The 18,031-nt window shown below is 40.4% G+C and overlaps 1 protein-coding gene across 6 annotated transcripts in view; it reads right to left on the bottom strand.

The window, feature by feature from the left end:
• The window catches only part of ZFAND4 (zinc finger AN1-type containing 4), a 91,407-nt gene that overhangs the window by 26,384 nt on the left and 46,992 nt on the right, over positions 1–18,031 (bottom strand). For 3 of the 6 annotated variants that reach the window (XM_059662121.1, XM_059662120.1, XM_059662119.1), the window contains exons 3-5: positions 17,879–17,954; positions 9,433–9,500; positions 4,955–5,141 (exon numbers count right to left, since the gene is read on the bottom strand). In XM_059662121.1, the coding sequence (XP_059518104.1) occupies positions 4,955–5,141; positions 9,433–9,500; positions 17,879–17,954 (331 nt within the window). The remainder of the gene's footprint in view (positions 1–4,954; positions 5,142–9,432; positions 9,501–17,878; positions 17,955–18,031) is intronic. The other 3 variants (XM_059662123.1, XM_059662125.1, XM_059662122.1) reach the window with 3 other exon arrangements.

The following is an 18,031-nucleotide window of genomic DNA, read 5'->3' as shown; positions in this document are numbered from 1 at the left end:
GTAAGTTGGTGGTCTAGTTTCATTTTCTTGCATGTATCTGTCCAATTTTCCCAACAACATTTATTGAAGAGACTATCTTGGCTCCATTGTATGTTCTTGCCTCCTTTGTCAAATATTAATTGAACATATTGGTTCGGGCCGATTTCTGGGCTCTCTATTCTATTCCATTGATCTATATGTCTGTTCTTGTGCCAGTACCAGGCAGTTTTGAGAACAGTGGCTTTGTAATACAGCTTGATATCTGGTATTAAGATCCCACCTACTTTGTTCTTTCTCAGGATTGCTGCAGCTGTTCAGGGTCTTTTTTTATTCCAGATGAATTTTTGGAGAGTTCGTTCTAGATCTGTGAAGTATGCCGTTGGCATTTTAATGGGAAGTGCGTTGAATTTATAGATTGCTTTGGATAGTATGGACATTTTAATGATGTTGATTCTACCAATCCATGAACACGGTATGTTCTTCCATCTGTTTATGTCTTCCTCTATCTCTTTTTCCAACGTCCTGTAGTTTTCTGAGAAGAGGTCTTTTACCTCTTTAGTTAAGTTTATTCCTAGGTAGCTTAATTTTTTTGGTGCGATGGTAAATGGGATTGTTTTTATAATCTCTTTTTCTGAAAGTTCACTATTGGTGTATAGAAATGCCTCAGGTTTCTTGGGGTTAATTTTGTATCCTGCTACATTGCCAAATTCATGTATTAAGTCTAGTAGTTTTTTGATGGAGTCTCTAGGGTTTTGTATGTATAATATCATGTCGTCTGCAAATAAGGACAGTTTTACTTCTTTTCCAATTTGGATGCCTTTTATTTCTTCTTCTTGCCTAATTGCAAAGGCTTAAATTCCAGTACTATGTTGAACAGGAGTGGTGAGAGTGGGCATCCCTGTCTTGTTCCTGTTCTTAGGGGAAATGGTGTTAGTTTTTGTCCATTGAGTATGATGTTGGCTGTGGGCCTCTCATATATGGCTTTTATTATGTTGAGGTATGATCCTTCTACTCCCACCTTGCTGAGAGTTTTTATCAAAAATGAGTGTTGGATTTTGTCAAATGCTTTTTCTGCATCAATTGCTATGACCATGTGGTTTTTTTCTTTCAATTTGTTTATGCGATGTATCACGTTTATTGATTTGCGGATATTGTACCATCCTTGCATCCCTGGGATAAATCCTACTTGGTCATGGTGTATGATCTTTCTGATGTACTGCTGGATCCTATTTGCTAAGGTTTTGTTGAGGATTTTGGCATCTATGTTCATGAGGGATATTGGCCTGTAATTCTCTTTCATTGTGTTGTCTTTACCTGGTTTTGGTATTAGGGTGATGCTGGCTTCATAGAATGAGCTTGGAAGTGTTCCTTCCTCTTGAATTTTTTGTAGTAGTCTGAGGAGGATAGGTTTTAGTTCTTCCTTGAATGTTTGGTAAAACTCCCCTGTGAAGCCATCTGGTCCTGGGCTTTTGTTTGCTGGAAGCTTTTTGATGACTGCTTCAATTTCTTCCATAGTTATTGGCCTATTGAGATTTTTAGATTCTTCCTGATTGAGTTTTGGAATGTTGTATTTTTCCAGGAATTTGTCCATTTCCTCCAGGTTGTCTAGTTTGTTGGAGTAGAGCTGTCCATAGTATTTTTTAACAATCATTTGTATTTCTGTGGGGTCTGTTGTTATTTTGCCTCTATCGTTTCTATTTTGTTTATTTGGGTCCTCTCTCTTTGCTTCTTGGTGAGCCTGGAGCATATTACGCTTTGATTGGTTGGCCAACTGGATGACTGGATACTTAGCATATTAGGCTTTAATTATATGGGATACCGCAAGTTGCCCTACCTGGTTTGCCTCAGTGGATAGAGCATTGGTCCGCGAACTAAAAGGCCCCAATTTAATTCTGGTCAAGGACACATACCTCATACCTCAGTTGCAGGCTTGATACCCATCTGATCATGGCACATGCGAGAGTCAACCAATTGATGTCTCTCTCTCACATCGATGTTTCTCTCTCTCTGTCTCTCCCTCTCATTTCCACTCTCTCTCTTAAAAAAAAAAATCAATGGGAAAATATCCTTGGGTGAGGATTAACAAAAACAAAAAATACTGCATGCTATTTGGAGTTGTTTTGCTTGGCTTTTGATGAGTCAACATAAGTTATTGAGACTATTCAGCTGTTTTTATTTATTCCGGGCATCAATACCAAGTCTGAAGTGAAAAAACTAGCCTCTTTGAAAAGGCTGCATAAAACAACTAGAGTTAAGAATATTTTCAAAGAAATTGCTAAAACACTAATTCAGTACAACTTGAAGTGAAATCTGCTACAATTAATGGAGTAAAATATGTGTAGAACAAAAAAAGAGCTTAGCAAATTTACAAAGGTAATGAAAATGTAAGGTGTTTAACACCTAAGGTTACTCATTGTATTATTCATAAGCAGGTCTTCTAGAGCCAATTTTTGAATCTATCATGTGTTATTGAACCAGTAATTCAATGGTAAACTTCATTTGTCTCCTGGATTTAGCCATCAGTTCAATGGCTTGATAGTAATTTTATTGTGATTTTTTTTAGCTCAGGGATGATAATGAATTTTTCTGAATGAAAAGAACTGCCTTCAACTGCTAATATAAACACTACGTGCCTTTGAAAATTAGCTTTTGCTGTGAACTTGATAATGTTTCTTAGTGAATTCCACCTAATATTACAAGGCAAAACAGTACTTACATGAGAAACTGATACTGTAGTAATGTCATTTTGACAACTAGCATTACTGTGATCACATATATAAAGTCATGCCTTCAAAAGTTAAAAACTTAAGCGAGCCCTGGCTGGAATAGTTCAGTTGGTTGAACATCGTCCATGTACTGAAAGGTCACCAGTTTGATTCCTGGTCAGGGAACATGCCCAGGTTGTTCGTTCAGCCCCAGTCAGGGTGTGTAGGGGATGCATCCGATCTATGTTTCTCACATCGATGTTTCTCTCTCTCATTCTCTCCCTCCTCTTTTCTCTTACTCTCCCTCTCCCTTCCTCTCTGAAATCAATAAAAGTACATATTATACATAAAAAAAGAATCAACAGTCAACACTCGTTTGTTACAGTCTGTTCTCTGTGGCCACAAAGAAGGAGTCTAATCTTCCTTCCCCACAGCACTCTGTGGTGGCCAGAATCTTAAAGGAATCCCCATGATTCCCGATCCCTGATGCTCACACCTGTATACTCTCCTACCCTTCCTTGAGCATGGGCATGACCTATGATTTACATCTAGTTGACAGATTAGATGAAAAATAAAAGGATTTTGCAGATGTAAGTTAGGTCCTAAATCAGTTGACTTTGAGTTCATCAAAAGGGAGCTGTGGGCAGCCTCTAGTAGCCAATAGCCAGCAAAAAAATACCAGGCCTTCAGTCACAGAGCCACCAGGAAATGAAGTATGACAACATTGTGACTGAGCTTGAGAGCAGATTATGTCCCCCCAGCCAAGCCTCCAGAGAAGACTGCACCTTTGCCAAAACCATGATTGCAGCTTGTGGAACCCTGAGCAGAGCACCCAGCTAACCTGTGCCAGGACTCCAGACCATCAGACACTGTTCTCCAGGCGACAGTTGTCTTTTCCATGAATGATTTGCCATTAGCTTTTTATGCTGTGGATTTAATTTAGTTACCTGTAATACTGTTCCTTTCTCTGTTTGGCAAATTCCTACTCTTCTTCCACAGTTGCTTCTTTTCAGAGGTTGTCCCTAACTCCCCTCCTGTCAAGCAAAATGAAGCCCCTCTCATCTGATTTTCCAGAGATGCTGCTATCCTTCTTAACAATTGCCAACAGTGTATTACAGGTATATTTATAGCAGATTGCATGTTCCATGGGGGAGGAGTAATCATCTTTGTAACCTAGTGCCTAGTGTAGAAACATGCTAAAAAAAGTTCAGTATATGTTTAGTGACTTAAATGAAAGGCAGTAAAGAATCATAGTAAGACAGAGTGCACAAAAACCTATAGGTTACCTAGTCGGACTTCTAAATGTTGTTTTGCCTAGCTAAGTACCTTTAGGTTGTATCTTTCTAATTTTATAAGTAATATAACTTCCCCCCTTTATTAGAGTAGAAAAACAAGACTGGAGAAGTAAGATTTATACACCCGTTTTAAAAAATATATTTTATTGATCTTTTACAGAGAGGAAGGGAGAGGTACAGAGAGTTAGAAACATAGATGAGAGAGAAACATCGATCAGCTGCCTCCTGCACACTCCCCACTGGGGATGTGCCCGCAACCAAGGTACATGCCCTTGACAGAAATCGAACCTGGGACCCGTCAGTCTGCAGGCCGACGCTTTATCCACTGAGCCAAACCAGTTAGGGCAAGATTTATACACCTTTAAGCAGCAGAGTTAAATTTTGAAAAAAGCTAGTAATTTTAGATTCAATCCTTTCTATTATAATAACACTATTATAACAAGACTCTAATCTAGTAGGCATCTTAGTTTCATAATGTTACAGAAATAAATATTTTGTATGAAAAATCTTATTCCATAAAGAAATTTCAGCCCTGGCTGGTATGGCTCAGTTGGTTGAGCATCATCCAGTGCTGGTTCAATTCCCAGTCAGTGCACATACCCAGGTTGAAGGTTTGATCTCAGGTTGGGGTGTATATGGGAGGCAGCCAATCAATGTCTCTCTTATATTGATGTTTCTCTCCTCTCCTCACCTCTCCTCTCCCTTCATCTCTCTCTAAAATCAATAAAAACATATTTTTTAAAATAAATTTCAGTTTTAAAAATTGCTCTCTAAGTATTAATCATATAAAGGGCAATTTCAGAATCACATACCTGGGGCCACAGGAATAGAGAAGAATGCAGGAAATTTAGTCAGTCTTGTGAATATAATAAGATTATTTTGACAAAACAAGGTAAACATAAAGGTTTAAGGAGTATATTGTATGATGTTATCTTTTTCTAAGTTAAACATGCAAATGAAAACCTATTTATTTACCTTAAAGATTCAGATAATGGTGTTAAAGTGCCATCTCCCCTATCTACTACACGAAAGAAATTCAATTGCTCTCCTTCTCGGTATACCAAAAATGTAACTTGTCTGTTGTAGGAGGTCTTCTCCCAGACCTCGTCTTGACTGGAATCCATGTACTCAGCCATCTCCCTAAGTGGGTCTTCCATAGGAACTACAAATGGAAAAATTGATAAACAAGCTTTCAATTTATATCAAGTTTTATGAATCTTGGTACAGTGACAGGACATAATATTATGAATTTGAACAACCCTGTGCATACTATATTTCATATATATATATATATATATATATATATATATATATATATATATATATATATGTGTGTGTGTGTGTGTGTGTGTGTATTATATATAGTATTTCTCAAAAAGTTTCTGGTCTTTTATAGTTAATACAGCACTCCCTATGTTGTATTAATATGAAATAAATGAAATGCATTATTGTGTTGTTAGGTACAAAGATATACAAGGTTTTTCCTATACCACTAGTCTGTATAGTTGCTGACTCTATGACATAATTATCTATGATTGCTTTCACTTGACATCTCTGCTTCCTATATTTTCCAATATTGGTTCCATCAACCAACAATTAAAAGCAATATAAATCCCACTTACTTTATATTAAAAAATAAACACACACATAATTAGGAGACATATTAGAAGTGAGAAGCAGCTGAATCCTTCTCCTTTCTCGTTTTATATAGAGGCTGAGTCCTCTTAGAGCTATTTCTTGATGTGCAGTCAGGTAATTAAAAGTACACAGTAGGCCCTAACCGGTTTGGCTCAGTGGATAGAGCCTCAGCCTGCAGACTGATGGGTCCCAGGTTCAATTCCGGTCAAGGGCATGTACCTTGGTTGCGGGCACATCCCCAGTAGGGGGTGTGGAGGAGGCAGCTGATCGATGTTTCTCTCTCATCTATGTTTCTAACTCTCTATCCTTCTCCCTTCCTCTCTGTAAAAAATCAATAAAATATATATTTTTTAAAAGTACCCAGTAATTCAGAATCAAGGGGGCCACTTAAGTACTGAAACCGCAATGTGTGTAACGGTCAGAATGTTGTTTATTAAAAGCATCTTCCCAGGAGCCGAGTTGTTCTTGAATAGAATACATCCATGTGCCCAGGCAGAGCACAGGGCTGGGGCAAAGCCCTCACTACTGACGGGCTCTAGAAGACAAAGATGTCCTCGGGTTTGAATGATATTACAACCTGCTCTTGTCCACAGCAGCCACGGAAGAGATTGCTGGCTCACAGGGTGAGTGTTCTAAAAGCCCCTGAACTCCACACTTGGGTGTCTAAGTAACGGTTACAGGAAATAAAATAGTTCCTAAAGACATTCTCATGCTAAGTTAAAGAAACATTTGCTCTTTCCTAAAAGAAGCAATAATTTCTCAAACTCCATAACTCTCATTCAAGTAGCTTACTTATTACCAGAATCACAGTGCTGCACTAATCTTTTAAAAAATTATAAGAAAAGTTGAACTCTGAAAGTAACAAGGTAAAAACATTAAAGATGTTCTCATATCCTAAATTCAATACCACCACTACTAAAACACAAAAACTTTAGAAATATAATAGGATTTAGATTATTTTATAAAAATGTTTGGGTCCTGGCCAGTGTGGCTCAGTAGTTGAGCATTGATCTATGAACCAGGAGGTCACAATTCGGTTCCCAGTCAGAACATATGCCCTGGTTGTGGGCTCGACCCCCAGTGTGGGCTGTGCAGGAGGCAGCTGATCAATGATTCTCTCTCATCATTGATGTTTCTATCTCTTAATCCCTCTTCCTTCCTATCTGAAATCAATAAAAATAGTTTTTAAATGTTCAGATGTTTTGATTGACTCTTTCATAGACACAAAATGAATAAATATTAAAAGACATTTTTAAAACAAGTTCTTGCCAGTTTTAAGTTAATGATATATTTTCCACATTATGTTCATGAGAAATAAAAACCTATGCTATTGTCATTACTAATGCCACATGAAAGCCTTACTTAAATCAACATAGTGTGCCTTTCTTAGGGAGGCACTGGGATTTAATATGCTTATACACATATGTATATATATGTCCACACATTTTCATAACAGAAAAATCACTTAGATTATATCAGGTATAAATCACTGTATATATATAGTTTAAGATAAAATTTAGTTTTAGGAAAGAAAGTATTTTCTATGTTGTTTTAATAATGGTTCATTAAAAAAATTTTTTTAAGCTAAATATTACTTACCAGAACTCAGATGATAAAGGTACTTTCTAAACCATAAGTTTTAAATAAGACTAAATAGCTAAAAAAAAAACACACACATGTTTTCTCAAATACCATATGGAGAAGTTTTATATCTGGGTTCACAAAGACTTTAATGATGTAAGGTAGACAACATCAAGCTTTTAATTTTAAAAACGTTGATTCGATAAAGGCAAAATTATTAAAAACTTAATTTAAAATTTAAAAAAAAGATAATTTCTAAGTGCTGATTTTTCAATTTACAAATAAGGCACAAAATGTTGTAGGGACAAAGGTATTACAAAGCTTCAACTACCAAAGGGTGGTGATGCATTTCATTTTAAATTTTTTAAGTTTTAAAAATACATATATTTCTAACTCAGAATCTGTAGCACTTACACTCCTCCTCATAAACATAAAACAATTTTAATCCTAGTAAGAAAAATAGGTGTTCTGATTAAAACCCTGGTTTAAAGAAAATAGTACACACAAATAACCAACTTTCAAAAATATAATACAATGGAGTTTACATGTCATTAAACACTGTATAATTCTATCTTACAATAATGACCCAGGAAACACTTTAGGGTCTTGCACTACCCTCAGAATCGGTACTACAGACATCAACTTATGTCACATAAGAGAATTTCATGTTAATAGACAGCCCCTAATATTAGGAGTGCTAATTAATCAGCTCTAACCTCATTTTCATCTTTTATAACTTATCCAAAAATAATTAAACAGCAAAAAGAACATATCTCTCAAAATCCTTTTGAAGTAGTTTGGAACAAGATGGTAATACCTTTATTTTTTAACTAAAATTTGAAGCATGGGGATAAAATTTGACTTGTGGAAGAAATAAGCCAGCAGTGGACTCAATACTTAATTCAGTTTTCTGATTAAAGAAGGCTCAAACAACTATGAAGTCCTTCCCCAAAATGAGGACGGCTCTAAGCAGTCTCTGGGAGCCTCTATCTGGTGGGATGCATGTGGCATACCTGAATCAGGGACCAATGTAAACACTCCCAGTTCTCCCCATGCTTAGAACTTTCTCATTGATCGCGTCTCCGCTCACCTCATCTTCTCCCAGGGCCCTTCCCCAATCATCCTCCTATCACCCTGCCTCCACAGACTCTATCATACTACCCTGTTTCCTCCACAGCATTTATGACTGCTTAAAATGACATCCATTCCTAACACACTTACTGTGGGGACCTTCATGAATTAGGGACATTTTCTCCCATAAAATATTGCACTGAACATCTAGTAGATGCTCAAAATGTATTTGTTGAATGAATGAATGAACAAACGAATAAATAAACTCCCAAGGATTCAACAGGGCCATGATAATATTCATGACACCCAAATACATCATAGACAAGGCTAACAGATATCCAAGAAGTTTCTACAAAAATCTTTACCTCAGGCCCACCTGGCGTGGCTTAGTGATTGAGTGTTGACCCAGAAACCAGGAGGTCACAGTTTGATTCCCCATCAGGGCACATGCCCAGGTTGTGGGCTCGGTCCCCAGTAGGGGACATGCAGGAGGCAGCCAATCAATAATTCTCATCATTGATGTTTATATATTATCTCTCTCCCTCTCCCTTCCTCTCTGAAATCAATTAAAAATATATATTTTTTAAAAACATTACTCCAGGAATTAAAGAATCATTGGATAAAAACAAACAAGACTGGAATGAACCTAATCACAATAACAACATATTTGCATTATGCCATTCCATTTCCCTTCCCTATATTGATGAGGTTTATTTTTAGTTATTTATTTTTTAAATATATTTTTATTGATCTCAGAGAAAGAGAGAAACATTAATGATGAGAGAGAATCATCTATCAGCCACCTCCTGCACCACCCTACTGGGAATCAAGCCTGCAACCTGGGCACATGCCCTTAACCGGAATCAAACCTGGGACCCTTCAATCCGCAGCCAACGCTCTATCCACTGAGCCAAACCAGCTAGGACGATGAGGTTTATTTTTAAATCTCACTGGATGGAATCATGAATCATTAGACTTTCTAGTATATGAGTTCCTGCCACTGTTCATTTAGGCTTTAAAGAACAATGCCTATAAAAACAAATGTGGTTCTTCTAAACCTGAGAGCAGAAAGAGAACCTTACTACAAAACATAAAAACACCAACTGGCTTAAAGATTGTTATTGTGGAAGTGCTTAATATATGTAATTTTAACATATGCCTACCTCTTCTAGTATTTATAGGTCCACCACGCATAGCCAGTACCAGCTTCAAGGTACAGCCTTCTGAAATGCTGTGGATAATTAATAAAAAAATAAACTACAATCATCAAAATACACTCACTGTTAAATATGTACATAATTATTGCTGCTTTACCAGGCATAGTGCCTGTCCTCTAAAAATAGATATAGCAATGTGCATAAATATAAAATGTTAATTTATTTACTTCTTAAATAATGAAAAAGTGAAGAAGTTTTCATAATCCTTAAATATGACATTAAATTTCAGAATAAAAGTATTGGAAAGGATCTGTGACCATGTGGTTTAACCTCTTCATTTTACATGTAAGGAAAAAGAGGCCCTAAGAAAAAGAGATTCTTATTCAAGACCCAAAGTATTAGAAAATAGCAGATATGTTTAGTAAAATAGGAAACAGAAAAACAGCACATCTACAAGGTCTCCCAGTGCTCTTCCAGCTATTCCATATTGCCTTTTTGCTCTTTTCTTAAGAGTGAAGATTTATAGGAGGGGAAAAAGGCAAAATGTCAGACAGTACAGCTGCAATTATTGGTATGCACAGTCCCACGTAGTAATGGAAGAAGTCCTTAATGGAAAATGAAAGACTTGGTGAAGAGCAATACTCTCTCACTCAATACTTGTGAAAATGGAAAGAAAAGGAACCTAGTCAGGTGAGAATTGGGTCAATATTCAAAGAAAAAAGCAAAGAATGCAAGATCAGAAGAGAAAGATCTAAAAAGGAAGGAGATTAATAGCTTAGAGCAGTGGTTCTCAACCTTCCTAATGCCTCGGCCTTTAATACAGTTCCTCATGTTGTGGTGACCCCCAATTTCATTATTACAAATTGAACATAATTAAAGCATAGTGATTAATCATAAAAACAATATGTAATCATATATGTGTTTTCTGATGGTCTTAGGTGACCCCTGTGAAAGGGTCGCTCGAGCCCCAAAGGGGTCGTGACCCACAGGTTGAGAACCGCTGGCTTAGAGTGAATAATGAAAAAGTAAAACAAAGATTCAAAGGACAAGGATCAGGTAATATGAGGTACTGAGCCAACACATCTTTTTTTAATTGAATGTATTGGGGTGACATTGGTTCCCCAAACCAAAAAGGTTTCATGTGTATAACTCAATAAAACATCATCTGCAATATTAGCAAATCGGATCCAATAATATATTAAAAAGATCATACACCATGATCAAGTGGGATTTATTCAGGGAATGCAAGACTGGTTAAATATCCACAAATCAGTAAATGTGATACATCGCATATGCAAATTGAAAGATAAATATCACATGATTATATCAATAGATGCAGAAAAGGCAGTTGACAAAATGCAACACCCTTTTTTGATAAAAACTCTCAGGAAAGTGGGAATAGAGGGATCATACCTCAACATAATAAAGGCCATATATGACAAACCTACAGCCAACATGATACTCAATGGTCAACAACTAAAAGCTTTTCCCTTAAGAAAAGGAACAAGACAAGGATGTCCTTTCACCACTCTTATTCAACATAGTATTGGAAGTCCTTGCCACAGCAATCAGAAAAGAAGAGATAAAAGTCATCCAAATTGGAAAGGAGGAAGTAAAATTCTCATTACTCTCAGATGACATGATATTGTACATAAAAATCCCTAAATATTCCACCAGGAAACTACTGGACTTAATAAATTAATTCGGTAAGGTAGCAGGATACAAAATCAACATCTAGAAATCAATGGCATTTTTATATACCAATAATGAACTTTCAGCAAGAGAAACTAAAAAAACAATCCCATTTACCATTGCAACAATAACAACAACAAAAAATTACCTAGGAATAAACTTAACTAAGGAGGTAAGAGACCTGTACTTGGAAAACTATAGGACATTGAAAATATAAATAGAGGAAGATACAAAAAGATGGGAATGTATACCATGTTCATGGATTGGAAGAATTAACATCATTAAAATGTCTATACTACCCAAAGCAAACTATAGATTCAATGCAATCCCTATTACCAGTAAAATACCAATGGCACACTTCACAGAACTAGAATAAATACTCCAAAAATTTATATGGAACCATAAAGATCCCAAATAGCTGTGGCAGAAAGAAGAACCAGGTTGGAGGGATCAGAATACCAGATATCAAACTATACTACAAAGTAATTATAATCAAACCAATGGATCAGAACAGAAGTCCCAGAAATTGACCCACACCATACAGTCAATTAATAATTGACAAAGGAAGCAAAAACATACAATGGAGAAAAGGCAGCCTCTTCAACAAATGGTGCTGGGAAAATTGAACAGACACATGAAAAAGATGAAACTATACCATCAACTTACACCATACACAAGAATGAACTCGGGAGAAACCAAGATGGCGGCATAGGTAAACACCGGAGTTTGCTGCCTCAAACAACCACTTCAAAAATACAACTAAAAGATGGAACGGACATCATCCAGAACCACAGGAAGGCTGGCTGAGTGGAAGTTCTACAACTAGGAGGAAAGAGAAAAACATACCTATACTCAGAGGAGGCGCAGTGCTGAGGTAAAATACTAAGGTGCGGAGGTGCATGCGGAGCGGGCTGGCGGCTGAGGGCACGGTTGTTGTTTTCAATCAGGAGGGAGTCTCAGGCTCTGAGCTCCAGTTCCGGGCGAGTCTCTAGGGACCCAGACTCAACAGGAGAAGCAGGACTGTCTGGCATCGCTCAGAACCCTAGGGCAGCTTTCTCTCCATGGGGCTTGCAGCGATTACTGGCACACTGAGAAGCAGAGCCTCTGAGGGCAAGACTGAGAGCAGCCATAATTGCTAACCCCGCCCTGTTGATCCCGTGGAACCCACCCCATCCAAGCCCTGCAGGGAGACTTTTGCTGGATAGCCTCAGGTAAAGGCTAGATTAGCACCTCCCTAGAGATTTAGGAGCCAGGAAGCCCAGATGTAGAGTGGGACCATCCAGTTTGCAGCTCCGTGGAACCATAAAAGACACACTCAGGGGACAGATTCAGTGAGCACCAAAGCCCCATGGAAGCAAGTCTAGCCCCAGAGGGGTGTCTCCAGCACAGAAGTTCTCCCACTGCAGACACAGCTGATTCTCACAGCCAATTGGCCTCGAGGTCAATTCCTCACAGTGATAACTACAACAATCATGGCTTAATTACAACAAGACTGTGCACAAAGCCCACAAGGGGGTGCACCAAGAGTGTCTACCTCAGGTAATTGGGACACTCAGCACAGAAAGGCACTCTATCGACACAGCGAAGCATAAAAAACGCTGAGACAAAGAAACAGGACACAAACGACAGAATTGGAAGGAAAGCAAACTGCTGGATATAGAGTTCAAAGCCACACTTTTAAGGTCTTTAAAGAACTGTCTAGAAGCCGCCGATAAACTTAATAAGGCCCTCAAAAAGACTGGTGACACTGCTGATAAATGTAGTGAGATCCTCAAGAAATCTAATGAGACCCTCGATATAGTGATAAAGGACCAACTAGAAATTAAGCATACACTGACTGAAATAAAGAACATTATACGGACTCCCAACAACAGACTAAAGGATCGCAAGAATCAAGTCAAAGATTTGAAATACGAAGAAGCAAAAAACACCCAACCGGAAAAGCAAAATGAAAAAAGAATCCAAAAATACGAAGATAGTGTAATGAGCCTCTGGGACAGCTTCAAGCGTACCAACATCAGAATTATAGGGGTGCCAGAAGATGAGAGAGAGCAAGATATTGAAAACCTATTTGAAGAAATAATGACAGAAAACTTCCCCTACCTGGTGAAAGAAATAGACTTACAAGTCCAGGAAGTGCAGAGAACCCCAAACAAAAGGAATCCAAAGAGTAACATACCGAGACACATAATTAAAATGCCAAGAGCAAAAGACAAAGAGAGAATCCTAAAAGCAGCAAGAGAAAGAAAATCAGTTACCTATAAGGGAGTACCCATACGACTGTCAGCTGATTTCTCAACAGAAACTTTGCAGGCCAGAAGGGAGTGGCAAGAAATGTTCAAAGTGATGAATACCAAGAATCTACAACCAAGACTACTTTATCCAGCAAAGCTAGCATTCAGAAGTGAAGGCCAGATAAAGAGCTTCACAGATAAGAAAAAACTAAAGGAGTTCATCACCACCAAACCAATATTATATGAAATGCTGAAAGGTATCCTTTAAGAAGAGGAAGAAGAAAAAGGTAAAGATACAAATTATGAACAACAAATAAAAAACATCTATCAACAAATGAATCTAAAAATCAAGGGAATAAATAATCTGATGAACAGTATGAACTGGCGATTGTAATAGAATCAGGGACATAGAAAGGGAATGGACTGACTATTCTTGGGGGGGGCGGGAAAGGGGTGTGGGGGGTGTGGGAAGAGACTGGACAATAATCGTGCACCTATGGATGAGGACAGCGGGTGGGGAGTGAGGGCGGAGGGTGGACTGGGAACTGGGTGGAGGGGAGTTATGGTGGGAAAAAAGAGTAACTAACGTAATAATCTCAACAATAAAGATTTAATTTTAAAAAAAAACAACAAAAAAGAATAAACTCAAAATGGATAAAAGACTTAAATGTAAAGCATGAAATCATAACAATCTTCGAAGAAAACATAGGCAGTAAAATTTCAGACATCTCACACAGCAGAATTTTTGCCGATACATCTTTATGGCAAAGGAAACTAAGGAGAAAATAAACAAATGGGACTACATCAAAATAAAAAGCTTCTGCACAGCAAAGAAACCATCATCAAAATGAAAAGGGAACCCGCTGAATGGGAGAACATATTTGTCAATGATACATCTGATAAGGGGTTAATATCCAAAACATATAAAGCACTCATACAACTCAACAAAATGAAGACAAACAATTCAATTAAAAAATGGACAGAAGAGCTAAATAGACATTTCTCCAAAAATGAAATACTGATGGCCAAGAGACACATGAAAAAATACTCAAAATAACTACTCATCAGAGAAATGCAAATTAAAACCACAATGAGATATCACCTCACACCTGTTAGAGTGGCTATCATAAAAAATAAACAAGTGCTAGCAAGGGTGTACAGAAAAGGGAACACTAGTTCACTGCTGGTGGGAATACAGACTGGTGCAGCCACTATGGAAAACAGTATAGTTTCCTCAAAAAATTAAAAATGGAACTTCTGTTTGACCCAGTGATCCCACTTCTGGGAATATATCCTAAAAATCGCGAAACATCAATTAGAAAGAATATATACATCCCTATGTTCATAGCAGCGTTATTTACAATAGCTAAGATTTTTTTAACAGCCCAAGTGCCCATCAGTAGATGAATGGATAAAAAAGCTGTGGGACATTTATATAATGGAATACTATGCAGCTATTAAAAAGAGGGATCTCTTACCCTTTGGGACAGCCTGGAGGACCTATAAATATTATGCTAAGTAGAATAAGCCAGACAGAGAAAGAAAAATATCACATGATTTTACTTATTTGTGGACTCTAATGAGCAAAATGAATTGACCAATAAAATAAGACCTGAAGCATGGAGGCATGGAACAGACTGACATATCTTGAGGTGGGGCTGAGGGAATGAGAAGAGATAAACCAAAGAACGTATATACTTATATGCATAGCCCATGGACAGGGGCAATAGGGTGGTAAAGACCTGGGAGGGGGGGCATTGAGGCTGGGAGCAAGGGGTAAAGGGAGTAAATGGGAGATATCTATAATACCATCAACAACAAAAACACACATCCTATCTAATAATAGACAAACATGGTAATTAACCGTACCTCCGACACAATTCCCATTGGCTAATCAGGGTGATATGCAAATTAACTGCCAACCAAGATGGCGGCCGGCAGCCAGGCAGCTGAAGTGAACAGGAGGCTTGCTTGCTCCAGTGAAGGAGGAAGCCAAGGTTCCCTCCCTGCCTGCCGCTGCTGTGCTCTGAGCTTGCACTCTAAGAAACAATGTTGCAATTATAGAAGCTAAACAGACCCCATGCTTTCAGCCAGCCAGCCGAGCTGGAGTTGCAACAGTGTTTCAATTATAGAAGCCAAACAAACCCAGATTCCTGCTTTCAGCAGCCGAGGTCTCAGAGCTGGAGCCAAGCCTCAGAGCTAAAGCCGGCTCTCAGTTCCAGTGACAGCCATAGAAGGTAAATAAATCCCAGAATAAAAAAGAAAAAAGAAAAAAGGAGAGGTTGGAAGCTTCAGTCACCCGCCAGCCTGAAAACGGCCCTCAGCCCCTCATCCAGACTGGCCAGGCACCCCAGTGGGGACCCCCACCCTGAAGGGAGTGTAACCAGCTGCAAACAGCCATCATCCCCTCATCCAGGCTGGCCAGGCACCCAAGCGGGACCCCCACCCTGATCCAGAGCACCCTTCAGGGCAAACCAGCTGGCCCCCATCCCATGCACCAGGCCTCTATCCTATATAGTAAAAGGGTAATATGCCTCCCAGCACGGGGATAAGTGGAGCCGCGAGGCCTCCCGAACCCAGGATCAGCAGAGCCACAAGGCCTCACACCCTGGGATCAGCGGAGCCGCAACGCCTCCGGGCACTGGGATTAGCAGAGCCTCCCAGCACTGGGATCAGCAGAGCCGCGAGGCCTCCTGGCCCCTGGAGCAGCATGACAGTGGGCAGCGCCCAAACCCCCTAATTGCCCTGCGGCTCTGTGTGTGACAGGGGGCAAGGCCACAACCTCCCTATCCGCCCTGCTCTGTTCATGACAGGGGAAGGCGTCCCAACCCCCTGATCGGACCTGCTCTGTGCCTGACGGGGGAGCTCCCCAAACCCCTGAATGGCGCTGCTCTGTGTGTGACAGGGTGCAGCCGCAACCTCCCCATTGGCCCTGCCCTGAGTGTGACAGGGGGCAGTGCCCCAACCCCTGATTGGCCCTGCTCTGTGGGTGACAGGGGGCGGTGCCCCAACTCCCCTATCGGCCCTACTCTGTGCGTGACACAGGGGAGCTCCTCAACTCCCTGATCGGCCCTGCTCTGTGGGTGACAGGGTATGGAGCCCCAACCCCCCTGATCGGCCCTGCTCTGTGCGTGACAGGGGGTGGCGCTGCAACCTCCCCATCGACCCTGTCTTGAGTGTGACAGGGGATGGCGCCCCAACCCCCCAATCGGCCCTACCCTGAGCGTGACTGGGGGTGGCATCGCAACCTCCCGATCTGCCCTGCTCTGTGCATGACAAGGGGTGGCGCCCCAACTCCCCAATCGGCCCTGCTTTGAGCCCAACCAGGGGCTGCACCTAGGGATTGGGCCTGCCCTCTGCCACCCGGGAGCGGGCCTAAGCCAGAAGGTCGTTATCTCCCGAGGGGTCCCAGACTGTGAGAGGGCACAAGTGGGGCTGAGGGACACTGCCCCCCCCCCCCGCCAGTGCACAAATTTTTGTGCACCAGGCCTCTAGTCCTATCTAATAAAGAGGGAATATGCTAATTGACCCTCATGCCATTGCAAGATGGCAGTGCCCACAGCCAATAAGGAGGGAATATGCTAATTACTGCCCCACCCTCAAAGATGGGGGCACCCACAGCCAATCAGGAGGGAATATTCTAATTGACTGCCATACCCTCAAAGATGGCAGCACTCACAGCCACAAGATGGCGGCGCCCAGTCCTCTCCACCCTGCTGGGGTGGCAGGTGTGCGGCAAGGCCGGGCCCTCCCACCCGGCCTTGCCACATGCCTGCCTCCAGAGTCCCTCAGTCCCCTCAGCCCCCCAGCCAACCAGGGCTGGCCCAAGGCACAGGCAAGCCTCAGATGGTGGCTGCCCAGCTGCCCCAGGCAGCCCGAGGCTCAGGTAACCAGGGCCGGCCGAGGCTTGCGCTGCCAGCAGTGGCAGCAGCAGAGGTGTGATGGGATGTTGCCTTCCCCTGATTTCCGGGTCATCTCCCACCCCTGAGGAGTTCTGGACTGTGAGAGGGCGCAGGCCAGGTTATGGGGCCCCTCTTCCAGTGCATGAATTTTCATGCACTGGGCCTCTAGTTAAAAAATAATAATAAATTGGCAAAAAAAACCCCACATTATCTGCAAACTGCATTGTGTATCCATCACTCCAAGCAAAATCTCTTTATGTCCCCATTTTCTTCCCCTTTGCCCAGTTCCACCTACCCCCCACTGCTCCTTTCCCTCTATCACCATATTGTTGTCTGTGTCTGTATGGTATGTATATAAGTTTTTTGGCTAATCTCTTCACCTTCTTTCATCCAGTCCCTGCTTCCCCACCCCTCTGACAGCTGTTAGTCTGTTCCACACGTTTCCATGCTTCTGTTTCTGTTTTGTTCAACAGTTTATTTAGTTTGGGATTTACACTGAAATCTAAAAAACAGAACTATTCAGAAGAAGAGACATGATCCACAGATTCAGAAGAAAAACAATGGTACTAAATGAAGTCGCAATACTGAGCATCTATAAAACAATTAATATGCAATTACACTCACTTGTAATCATTCAAGCAATAATCATCTTCAAGTTCCACGTTATTCCAAATTAAGTGCTGCTGACAGATGGGAATACCTTAGGGAAAGGTTATAAAAAATGGTTTAAAATGCAATAGAATCTTCTTAAAAGTATGATACAAAGCTATGTATGAA

This window comes from Myotis daubentonii, chromosome 13 (assembly GCF_963259705.1).
Source record: "Myotis daubentonii chromosome 13, mMyoDau2.1, whole genome shotgun sequence".
Classification (NCBI taxonomy): Eukaryota; Metazoa; Chordata; class Mammalia; order Chiroptera; family Vespertilionidae; genus Myotis; species Myotis daubentonii.
Note: the sequence above shows the minus strand (reverse complement) of the source record. Positions and strands in the feature narration are given on the sequence as shown.